Source organism: Pseudorasbora parva, chromosome 7 (assembly GCF_024679245.1).
Source record: "Pseudorasbora parva isolate DD20220531a chromosome 7, ASM2467924v1, whole genome shotgun sequence".
Lineage (NCBI taxonomy): Eukaryota > Metazoa > Chordata > Actinopteri > Cypriniformes > Gobionidae > Pseudorasbora > Pseudorasbora parva.
Window position 1 is genome coordinate 26,029,792 of NC_090178.1, and position 13,055 is coordinate 26,042,846.

The 13,055-nt window shown below is 39.7% G+C and overlaps 1 protein-coding gene across 1 annotated transcript; it reads left to right on the forward strand.

Moving 5' to 3' along the window:
- The first annotated feature begins 4,291 nt into the window (after positions 1-4,291).
- Positions 4,292-5,200, forward strand: LOC137083916 (uncharacterized). Its single transcript, XM_067449854.1, has one exon. It carries the CDS (start codon positions 4,292-4,294, stop codon positions 5,198-5,200), a length of 909 nt encoding a protein of 302 aa, XP_067305955.1.
- Positions 5,201-13,055: the final 7,855 nt, after the last annotated feature.

The following is a 13,055-nucleotide window of genomic DNA, read 5'->3' on the forward strand; positions in this document are numbered from 1 at the left end:
TGACATGTTGTAGTTCAGAAGTAACAGCAGACTCAAAACTGTTGAATTCAGATTCAGTTAGAATTTGTGACATCAGCTGTGTGACTTCTGTTAACGACATGTCGTAGAGACGCATTTTACATAACAATGTCCTTCTAAATTCAGAAAAATATGTGCGTGCTGAGGGTAAGCTCTGGGATAATCTTTCTATGTCTTTAGGTGCTAGTCCTTTAGCTATAGTTTGTACTTGTTCAACAGAGTTATGAGGAACACTTTCAATCCCAGATCTTTTCCTTGCACCACATACCTTCACTGAATTGTCAGGCACATCAGTTACTGTTTGGATAGCTACATCTGTTTCAAACAAAGTTTGTAAGTCAGGATAAGTGTTATCAGTCTGACTAACTTCATTCACATCAGTTTTCTCTGCAGCTTTGTTGCGGTTCAATTTCTTTGTCAAAGATGCTACCCTAGCACTGAACTCTTTGTTCTGTTTCTCTAGCTCTGAGATACGCTGAGACTGTTGTCTAGCTAGCGCTAAACCAAATTCTCTATGACAACAAATAATGCCTTTCACATTGTTCTTGCGAATACATGCTCCTAAAACTTTTTTACATTCATCAATTGACCAAGTCTTGTCTGGATGGATCTCATATTTCTTTGTCAAATACAATCTGACTGACTCAGTCACAATTGAGTCCATGTGCTCTCCTAACAATGACTTAAATTCACTATCTGACCACAAAGGCGTCGCAAGACCACCTTTTTCAATTGTGGAGAACAGTCTAGCATTCTTTCTAAACATGTTTCTTTGTAACCACACAATCAAAACACTAAAACTCTAGTTAACAGAGGGTATACTTGTTAACATAGATCAACTACTGTTAACCTTCCTTGGTAAAACAGAGGACAACACAAATATTAGCCTGCAATGCTAATCTTCCCTGCTGAAAAACAGAGGCTGAACAACTATTAGCTGGTGATGCTAATTCTTCCCTGTCTGGAACAGAGGCAAAACAATTCTTCCCTGCTTGAAACAGAGGCTTATAAACAATTCTTCCCTGCCTGAAACAGAGGCTTATAAACAATTCTTCCCTGCCGAAACAGAGGCTTACAAACTATTAGCTTGTGATGCTAACCTTCCCTGCCTGGAAAACAGAGGATAACTTTCATCTCTAAAACACATTTTTTAGAGGATAACTTAGTTAATCAAACCCTACAGCTGTCTGATAACTCTTCTCTGGCTGTGCAGAGGATAACAAATTTGTACTGGTCTTAATGGTTCTTTTGGATAGAGTGACTCACCAACCCTTGGTTGTACAGAACAATTCAGCTGGATTCAGTCTGGAACGAAGTCAGAATCTTTGTTGAGCTGGATTCAGTCTGGAACAAAGTCAGAATCTTTGCTGAGCTGGATTCAGTCTGGAACGTGGTCAGAATCTTTGTTGAGCTGGATTCAGGTGGAACAAAGTCAGAATCTTTGTTGAGCTGGATTCAGGTGAGGATCTCTATCCGGGTCACGGCACCAAAACTGTTGGAAACTCAGAAGTGAAGACCAGGAGAGCTTGGGTATATCTTTCGGGCAGGCGTTCCTCTTTATTGAGAAACACACGTGCCGTCTGTGGCTGCAGTCGTCCAAGTCTAATTCTAAACAGTATACATTGTAATGTATCCACATTTCAGGGGGAGGGATTTACACAGTAGAGGAGGAGACAATCTAAACAAAGGAATGCACATGTTGTTTAGGTAAAAGGGACACACCCCATACATTTCCAGGTCACCAGTCCTAATCCTATCAGCATAACAGTACCAATCAGACGAATAGATGCAAATGTGATCACTCTGACAATGTTGCTTATAGATCAGGAAGTGCATAAAGACAAAAGACTGATTAGCTTGATCTCCTTAGAATGTAGTCAACCTGAAATCTCCAAACTGTAAAGCATTATGTACATAACAAACTGTTAGTATACTATTACATTGGAACCTTGATATAACAATTTATAAATTTGTAATCCCACAGTCACCCAAGAATACTTATCCTTTAACCTTGAGCACAACCAAGCACTCTTTTAACCTTAAACCTTTAACCTTGAGCACAACCAAGTACTCTAAAAAAATAAACTAAAATAAAAAACCTTTTAGCCTGTACACAGCCAAGTATACAATAGCTTTTAACCTTAAACCTTTAACCTTGAGCACATCCAAGTACTCTAAAAACCTTAAACCTTGAGCACAACCAAGCACTCTAATAAATAAAACCTTTAACCTTTTAGCCTGTATACAGCCAAGTATACAATAGCTTTTAACCTTAAACCTTTAACCTTGAGCACAACCAAGCACTCTTAAATATAAAACCTTTTTGCCTGTATACAGCCAAGTATACAATAGCTTTAACCTTAAACCTTTAACCTCGAGCACAACCAAGTACTCTAAAAAAATAAACTAAAATAATAAACTAAAATAAAAAAACCATAAAGCCCGTATTCCCTCACGCAGGTCTACTGAATGCTTTTTAACCTTTTCTACCCAAGTATACCGGCCGCCGTATACTACACACCAGTGCCCCAGGGTAGAATAACCTTTTTGACTCGCTTTAGTATTACTATTTTACTCCATCAACACTTTTTCGTATTCAACACAATAATTTGGATATAGCCAATAGCAGATCTTTGTATTAAAACAGGTGTCTGCTTACCTTTGTTTTGTTGCTGCGCAGCTTGTGTTGAACCGAAGAGGGTTGAAGTCCTTTTCAGGCGTCCTTCTGTTGGATCGATCTCCAATGGACCGATCCGGGTGCCCCCTCCAAATTGTTGGACTTTTTTTCCCCAAAGTCCTCCCCAAGTTCAATGATCGGCCAGGAGTCGAGTTATCAATCAAAAGTATACATTTATTAAAGTAACAGCGAGTAAAAAAGGTTTCTGAGCTCAGGATCCAGACCAGCAAAGACCCGCATCAGGAAAATCCTGATGACTTCTATGGCTGCTCTTGAATGAATTTCACAACTCTATCATGCATATTTTATATTCTTGTTCTTCATCCCCTTCTCCTTCTGTACTGTCTCCTCCAATTGGGGTGTCCCGCGTCATCAGTCTCCTGGCAGCATTTCTATGAACATAGGTTAACACACACACATACACACAAAGAAAGTTACAGCTCCATATTTTCCATCTTATGGCTCGTTTCCACTGAGCTATACAGTACGGTACAGTACAATACGGTACGGTTCAGGTCGGTAAACCATGAATTCGGCGAGCGTTTCGACTGCCAACATTACCCTTTTTGATAGGCGTGGTGTATGCCGGAAAGTAGTAATCAACGTCACTTGATAGGCGTGGTGTATGACTGAAAGCATCGGTTGACGTCATTCGTGCGCGCGAAGAGAAGAACAATGGAGGCCTTACAGCAGATCTTGTTCTTGCTTCTCGGCATGTGGCTGTTTATAACAAGGAGGAGACAAGCTTTGTTTGATAAAAGGCTGCAGTCTGCAAGGAGAAACACAGCCGAAAAATATAGGGAAATTCGGGAAATGTTAAGGAGCTGGGACGAGACGGACAACCGCGCTATTCAAAACAAGGCAAGACAAAAACGACGGCGCAGGAGGGTAAGCTTAAACTAGCTACAGTTTTTGATGTCATGTATTACAAAGTATTCCGTCTCATGTACTGTCATGTGCTAACTAACGAATTTTCTTATCAATTAAATAACCCTACAGTGAGAATAAATAAGTACAAAAAGCCCTGCTAGTGAAACCAGGCCTTTATCTGTAAAAATCATACAACTGTGATAACTGTAAACTACAATCTATTCATTATACTAATAAAAACTGTGAAGGTTGCATTTTGAGAACAATCACTCTTTATATTATTACAAGCGCAAAACTAGTTGAGATTGATGACTGATTATCTGTACTGTCTGTAATTTTGCGAAGATAGTTAGTCTATATCTGTTGACTAGTGTTACTTTTTGCTTCAATGAAAGTGCCCTCTCTGGTGGAGTAACACTTTCAATGCTGTAATTTTCTGTTGACTATGTATTGTTTAAGCCGGTCTATGATAGTTCAACTTTTAATTAAGGGATCTTAGCATACTGTCCATCACTGCTACATTGTTTTAACATTGTTTTCTTTGTGTTTTTTAAGTTAATCAATCTGGTGCAAAATCGGCGCTGCAGACCAACCATTTGGACTTTTAGACGCTCAAATGAGTGGTGGGATGTGATCGTTCCAGGATTCACACGCACACAGTGGGTGCACAACTTCAGTATGTCTGAAGAAACATTTCTGTTCCTTTGTGCCATGCTGCGTCCAGCAATGGAAAAGCAGGACACAAACTTCAGAGTGTGTGTTCCCCTAAAGAAAAGAGTTGCCATCGCACTATGGAAGTTGGCCACCAACAGCGACTACAGAAGTATTGGCCATCTTTTTGGAGTCAGCAAAACAACAGTGTGTCGGTGCGTCCAGGAATTCTGCGAGGCTGCTTGCATGTTGTTAGTTCCAGAACAGATTAGTTTTCCTGACCGGCAGAAGCTTAAAGAGATGGCAGCCTACTTTGAGAACCGATGGGGACTTCCACAATGTGTTGGTGCCATTGATGGGTCACACATACCCATAATAGCCCCAAAAGAGTACCACTGTGATTACTTCAACAGAAAAGGCTGGCATTCCATCATCCTGCAGGGAGTAGTCGACGGAAAAGGACTATTTTGGAGTGTATATGCAGGAATGGCTGGGAGTTTGCATGATGCTCGGGTTCTGAGACTGTCAACATTGTGGGAGCTAGTTGAGCGTGGAAGCCTTTACCCAGCTTGCACCAGGAACATCAGTGGGGTTAATGCTGGCTATTATCTGCTGGGAGACTCTGCATATCCTTTGCAGACTTGGCTCCTAAAACCATTTCCTGACAATGGTCGGCTGACAGCAGAACAATTGACCTACAACAAGAAAGTGTGCAGGGCTCGCGTAGTGGTAGAAAATGCTTTTGGGAGACTCAAAGGGAGGTGGCGGTGCCTTATGAAGAGGAATGACAGCGACATTGAACTGGTGAAATCCATGGTGTTGACTTGTTGTGCTTTGCACAATCTTTGTGAAAGTCATGGAGAGGATTACCAGCACGAATGGGACACACCTGTTACTGCAGAGCTTGTGGTGCCACTGGCACAGGGTGCAGAAGAGGAGGGCAGGGACGTACGTGAGGGTCTAATGCGGCATTTGAACAGTTAAATCTGTTGTACATTTAGCAAAGGCACACTTGTGTGAATGCTAGGTTGTTTTGTTTACTTGTTTGATTAGTATTTTGGACATGAATAAATTGTTTTTTCTTTTACCCTGCCTCTGATTCATATTTTGTGAAAGAGAGGACCTTTTACTCTCTGTAATACCATGTAGAAAGAAATTTAGATTTTACTTACAATAGGTTACTTTAAAATCACATGAGAAAATAACACATTAACAACTATTTTGTATGTTAAAGTTAAGCATAATCTCCAAAATGGACATCTTATCAAGGTAGTGAACAAAATGTCCATTCATTCTGACATCGTTGACACCAGATGGCAGGAATGTTAATCAAATGACATAAGATAGAAAACCTGTGAGACAGCAATTGAACACATGACAAGACACACGAGGTAAAAACCAAAAAGTACTTTAATTTGAAAAGTCAAACAAATGCTTAAATACAAAGTGCTGTGCAAAAACAAAAAAATGTGCAAACAAAAAGTTTTAAAGTGTTAAAGCACTAGTGGCTGGATGGTGGAACAGGGTCACGGCGACTACTCAACACCTGCACAAGCTGACTGAGTGTGCCTAGGAAAGCCTGATTAAAGCTTGCAGACTGCTCCATGTGTTGCTGAGTTATTTCAGCCTCATGCCGCCTTGCCTCACGAGCATCCTCCAGCATCATTTCAAAGCGCCGGTCACGACGGTCCTCCATCCTCTCCAGCCACTCCTGCTGCCTCTCATCAGCTGCCTGCATCTCGACCAGGGCCGCAACAACATCCTGTTGCCCCCTTTTCCTCTTGCCTAGAAATACAAACAGACAGGAATGTTGGCTGGTTAGCGAAACATTTGTATCCTTTGATTTTTGCAAACCAACATAAGGGTGAGGCATCTAGTGTACTACAACGCAATGTCCAGATTATACTGTATAAAATCTGTATAATACTATAATATTTATGTTCAGTAAGTGACTTTTCACTCTGGTATTCACGTCTTACCGATGGTTATACGCCGGGGTTCACTCAAAGGAGATGGAGCAATGTTTTCTGCTGGTGTCGGTGTTGATGTCCTGACACTGGCAGGCGCACTTGAGCTCTCAGAGGTGGACAACATCTCATCAAGTCCCTCTGTTTCCTCCTGACAGCTAGGATCTTCAACTGAAAAGTTACACAAGTCAAGTTAATTACACAAACTGCAAAAATACAGTTTAAGATAAACATACAACATAGTAGGACTGAGTGGGGACTAAACTAAAGGTTTATTAGTTTGCCAGATTATTTTTATCGGTGGTTTAACATTTCAATCCTAAAACAGCTGCCAAATTTAAAATGTTTAGTTTAGCTACTACACAATACCTGGAGGAGGTCCATAATCCACGAGTAGAAATATAGTGGTGCCCCTTTAAGGAGATGCGCGTTTCCCTAATGAACTGCCGGTATTTTGTGTGTGTGTGCTGAACTGTTCCGCGATTCACACAAACAGTGAAGAACACGGACTCGGGAGCGCTCTTGCTCAGGAAAGTAACCTGCGTATTAGTTTTAGCCGATTGTAATGTATGTAGTTCAATAAAACACATGTACTCTAAGCGGTGATGGTGTTAATGATTTACCTGAGCGAGAGTGAGCTTCAGTGTATCGCGCTCGGAGTGCAGAGTGAAAAAACACACTTTTCTTTCAACCTAAACTGAAAAGGGCAGGGCTTCGACGCAGACGGGCTTTGCATCCCAGTTTGGGAACCGCTTTATTAGGGTAAAGTTATCTGACTGTACTAAGTACGTTTCTAGATTTGTACTCCGGCCAGCACTGGCTAATAAACTAGCGTCTTGATAGCTTGCAAATCTCGGTTGATACCTCACTGGCTTGCAAAACAAACAACATGCTTGCTCTAAAGTTGTGCATTGGAAGTAAGCTTTACCGTGATCGTTGTACACTTTATTTTACAACTAGTTATACGAACTTACCGACAGACTCCATCATCGACTGCAGCAACGAGGTGGCCGTATCGATGCCTCCTTCTCTTCCCAAACTTGCTGGTCTGTGTCCGTAGATGGCGTCCATCATATCGAACCACTTCCATTTCTTTCTGTGAACACCACTCCGGCTGTTGTGGTCTTTCACCTTACGATAGTCACTCCGCAGTTTCTTACTTTTAGTGCGGCACTGCTCGGACGTCCGCTGAAACCCCTCGAGAGCCATTCTCTCAGAAACATGCTGAAAAACCTTTTCGTTTCTCACCATGCCATCGAGTTCCCTTTGTACCCCTTCTTCGCCGAGGATACCCAGCAAGGTCTGCACCTCCTGGCTCGACCACGGTAACGTTAAGCTGCGCGCCGACATTGCTTTGAAATCTTGTGATTTAAAAATGGCGCCTCTTGCGTTGTCTATCCCCCTGTCGCACGTGCAAGTGACGATTCTCTGTCAACCAATCAGCGTTCTGCAGTGAGTCTAGCTCCACCCTTAAGTACCATACTACTGTGCTAGGTACCCCAACGGAAGGGTATCGAAAAAAGTGTTACGGTACGGTTCGGCATTTTCCTAACAGTCACAACTTTTGACAGTGGAAACGCAAATAAACGTGTACCGTACCGTATCGAACCGTACTGTACCGCTCAGTGGAAACGAGCCATTAGAGATCCCCTACCCCCTCTGTCTAACCCTTGCTTGACCTCGTACCACGTCGTACCACTTATCCTTATCCTTAGTTTCGTTTCACACTCTTTATAGCGTCCTGAAAAGATCTCAGCACATTCCCTAATCTTCTGTACATTTGCAAGTTAAATCATCATAATGAACATCACTCAATCATTAATACTTCATGGTGAAAAACACAATTAATACTTTATACTGTGAATCATAATATGCCACATGACTAATACTTCATATCCTAATATGCGACTACATAAAAATAATGAACATATCCTTGAAATAAATGAAAATATCCTTCATTACGTGGAAAATCGTTATTGGTCGCCAATCAATAGAGATAAGCAAATATCACACTCCGCACAAATCACTCAATAAACATATTAGATCAATAAACAAGTCAATTTAGATTTTACTAAATACATTTTATAAGCACAAACTTTTTAGGTGGTAAAATGTTGCGTCACCAAAGATAAAGTGCCAAACAAGCTTAAAGCAGAGTAAACATTGTGACATTGTGTATTGTTTGGTTCCAGAATGAATAATCAATGAATTGATTGGGTGAATAATTCAAAGTATTACACTGCTTGATTCTGATTGATCAATCGCGCATTCCAGCAGTATGTTCAGATAACAACCGCCAAAGTGAATAACACACCGCTCATCTGGGTACGAGTTATCTTGACCGGTACTACTTATATGGTTAATGTGTCACTCCGCTGTCACTGACTGTCTGGTGCCATCTTGTGACTGAAAAACACTTAAAGGGGTACATCAGCACTGGGAAGATGAATCTGTATTTAAACTGGGTCATTAATGTAGTAGAAATGTGAACTTATTTTTGAATTTGGTGTCTTCTAGACTGACCAAAGACAGAAAATGTATTTTTGTCTCATGGGATGAAAGAGAACAATTCCCAGAATGCTTCGCTGCCCTGTGAGGCTGCTCCCAAAGCCACCACTACTAGATTACTGTGACTGAGTTGGAGAAGACACTACAATTAAATAATGATGGTGTCTGTTCAATATAATGATTGAGTCACCACGCAAGTGTCACAGCAATAACAATGCAGAAGTCATATTACAATTACTGTCATGAATGAGCTCTCGTGATGAGAGCGGAGGTAATCGCGACCGCGCTCGCAGCATACATTCACAATGCGTGTTCAGTCTGGCGAGTTTTCAGTTCATGCCTTTGGAAGCTTAACTTTCATAGAAATTAATTTGAGATGTTAAAACCAAGCCGCAACGTCCTGCGATCTCTCTTGAAGCCAATACGGAAGTAATGTAAACTGCAATTCATCGACTGGCCGCTAGGGACAGGCTCCAGAAGGGAGAAGAATCTCATTGAGCCCCTTGTTAAAATTCCTAACTTTATAGCAGAAGAAAACATGTTTATAGCCTGGTACAAATTGTGATTTTGGTCTATACGTCTAATTTTGAACTTCATGACAACTGTGAGGGGGGTGAATTTTTTTATAACTCATTCTTTTAGTAAGGGATAATGTACACCCAGCCGGTTGTTATAGCAGAATAAACCCAGACAGAGTGATCAGGATCTTGCATCACTCTGAAGGGGTTTATTCTGCTATAACAACCGGCTGGGTGTACATTATCCCGCTTATTACACAGCTACTACCCAGCAAACATTGGTCCGACGGCAACGTCGTGTCCCTGGCCAAAAATAGTCGCGGTAGGACGGCATGAATCAGTAAAAATGTGAAATACACAAACATTTCTTTAAAATGTATTCAGATACGTTTGTTCATGTCTACAGTTCTCTGGAGTTGTGTGTATAATTATTACTTTGACTTTTAGCTCCGTGTAGTTCAATATATACCCTGTTGTGATTCGGTTGTGAGAGGACGTCACCTGGCGACGTCTTTTACACATGCAAATATAGTCCATCCTGACCCTTATGCTATGAAATCCTTGTGAAATATGCAAAAGCTGTGCTTACCTTACACATTGGTTAATGCTGCAATAATTAATTTAAGTGCATCAAGTAGTATTTAAGAGGTTGTGAATAAGACGTCCACTGACGAGACAGCAGGAAAAAAAACAGGAATTATCTTTATGAAATACACAATTTGCATGCAAAATAAATATATTTACTTTATCTCATTTAATTAATTATAATCACAAAGTGCCCATGTGGTTAAGTGATTGTAAAGCTGCATTTTAGTATTTTTTTTCATGTTTTATGTATTCGTTATTATTTTTATGTAAAACAGATACATTTCCATTCACCATTTAGGTCTGAGTTGGATGAAGATAGCCAAAACTGTGCTGCCAAGATGTAGTAACAATATATAGTAATAGTGCGTTATAAATAAAATATATTATTATTAATACATCTTCCGATATTACAAAATCCCGCGATAGGATATAATCTCGCGAGATATGCTCTCCCGGAAACCGGACGGGACCGTTGAACAACCACGAGGAGAGGAATTGTGGAGTTGTATCGATATATTATTAAAAATCTACTGTTGGGTAAGTACATTTTGTATTATTTGATTAACATGCTTGAGTTTTATTTTTTTGACACGAATGAAATGGAAGAAATTATGCTACATTGTCAACTGAAATGTACTGAGTTTGGCCAAGTAGAAAAGTTATTTCGAACATATAAATAGAAAGTATGTTAAATGATACCGTTAAAGTTATTACTGTAACTTATTAATGTATCCTTTATATGATGTAATTTGGGCCATATGCCAATCAAAAAAATATATTGTTCCTTAATATACTTTTTATTGGTACCATTTATCTATTTAGGGGACATCTCAGCCCACCTGTCTTTCACTTTCTCACAGACACACCTAGTTAAGGGTATTTCTCAAAGACACACACCTAGTTAAGGGTCTTTCTCAAAGACACACACCTAGTTAAGGGTCCTTCTCACAGACACACACCTAGTTAAGGGTCCTTCTCACAGACACACACCTAGTTAAGGGTCTTTCTCACAGACACACACCTAGTTAAGGGTCCTTCTCACAGACACACACCTAGTTAAGGGTTTTTCTCACAGACACACACCTAGTTAAGGGTCTTTCTCACAGACACACGCCTAGTTAAGGGTCTTTCTCACAGACACACACCTTGTTAAGGGTCTTTCTCACAGACACACACCTAGTTAAGGGTCTTTCTCACAGACACAAACCTAGTTAAGGGTCTTTCTCACAGACACACACCTAGTTAAGGGTCTTTCTCACAGACACACACCTAGTTAAGGGTCTTTCTCACAGACACAAACCTAGTTAAGGGTCTTTCTCACAGACACACGCCTAGTTAAGGGTCTTTCTCACAGACACACGCCTAGTTAAGGGTCTTTCTCACAGACACACACCTAGTTAAGGGTTTTTCTCACAGACACAAACCTAGTTAAGGGTCTTTCTCACAGACACACGCCTAGTTAAGGGTCTTTCTCACAGACACACACCTAGTTAAGGGTCTTTCTCACAGACACACACCTAGTTAAGGGTTTTTCTCACAGACACAAACCTAGTTAAGGGTCTTTCTCACAGACACACGCCTAGTTAAGGGTCTTTCTCACAGACACACACCTTGTTAAGGGTCTTTCTCACAGACACACACCTAGTTAAGGGTTTTTCTCACAGACACAAACCTAGTTAAGGGTCTTTCTCACAGACACACACCTAGTTAAGGGTCTTTCTCACAGACACACGCCTAGTTAAGGGTCTTTCTCACAGACACACACCTTGTTAAGGGTCTTTCTCACAGACACACACCTAGTTAAGGGTCTTTCTCACAGACACACACCTAGTTAAGGGTTTTTCTCACAGACACAAACCTAGTTAAGGGTCTTTCTCACAGACACACACCTAGTTAAGGGTCTTTCTCACAGACACAAACCTAGTTAAGGGTCTTTCTCACAGACACACACCTAGTTAAGGGTCTTTCTCACAGACACACACCTAGTTAAGGGTCTTTCTCACAGACACAATCCTAAGTTTTTTTTTTAGGGCAGCACAGTGGTATTGAAGAGGGAGCGGACAGATGCTGATCCCCCAACTGATGGATCCATCTAACACCCATTTAAAGCAGAACATCTTTTATACAATAAAATAAAATGTAATGCTTTTATGTGTTGATTGTTTTTATTATTATATCATTTTACTTCGGAATGAAGTGCGTTATAAATAAAATGTATTATTATTATTATTATTATTATTATTATTATTATTATTATTATTATTATTATACATGTTGTTCCATTGTTTTTTTATTTAGCTGTACTCCATTAAGCTATTTTGAGAATAAATGCATGTAACTTACCTCACATTTTCCCTTTTATTTATTAAAAATAAGATATATATTCTCTTTCCTCAGATGCTGTGAAGAGGTGGAACCCGAATGCTCCAGACTCTGAGATTGATGCAGCAGCGATGGAGGAACACCTGAAGCCCTATACAGGAAGAGCTGGGGTGGTGCTTACAAAAATGAGCCAAACAACTTTAATGTGTTTAAGCCAGGGATAGTTCACCCAAAAATGAAAATTCATTGTTATCCCTTTCAATGTTCTGCTGTACACAAATATATTTGGAAGCCAGTTTGCAACCAAGCAGATATAACCTCCCATTAACTAACATTATATTATTTGCCTACTTTAGTAGTTAATGTGTTGAGATCTGTTCGGTTACAAATATTCTTCCAAATATCTTTGTGTTCAGCAGAACATAGAAAGGTGAACAGGTTTGAAACATGACAGAATTTTCATTTTTGGGTGAACTATCCCTTTATATAGGCAGTATCACTTTACAATAAGGTTGTATCAGTTAACATTAGTTAATGCATTAGTTGCATTAGAAACGAGCAATGCATTTGTTACTGTGTATTTGTTAATCTTTGTTAACGTTAGTTAATAAAAATACAGCTGTTCATGTTAGTTCACAGTGCATTAACTAATGTTAACAAGATTTTAATTATGCATTAGTAAATGCTGAAATTAACATTAACAAAAATAAATAAATTCTTTATAAGTGCAGTTCATTATTAGTTAATTTTAACTTTGAACCTTATTGTAAAATGTTATCTTAAAGGCTAATAATTCAGTATTTTGAATTTGGTATTTTAGTTTGGTTAACAGATGTTAAACAATGATGCAAAATAAATAAAGAGGAAAAGTTGTGGCTGTTCAAAACAATAAAATGTTGTGGTAAATCAGAACATGCTTTTTTTTTATTATGTCCT

Excerpts from the sequence above, each read along its gene's own strand:
- LOC137083916 (XM_067449854.1), top strand. The coding sequence starts at position 4,292 with ATGGAAAAGCAGGACACAAACTTCAGAGTGTGTGTTCCCCTAAAGAAA.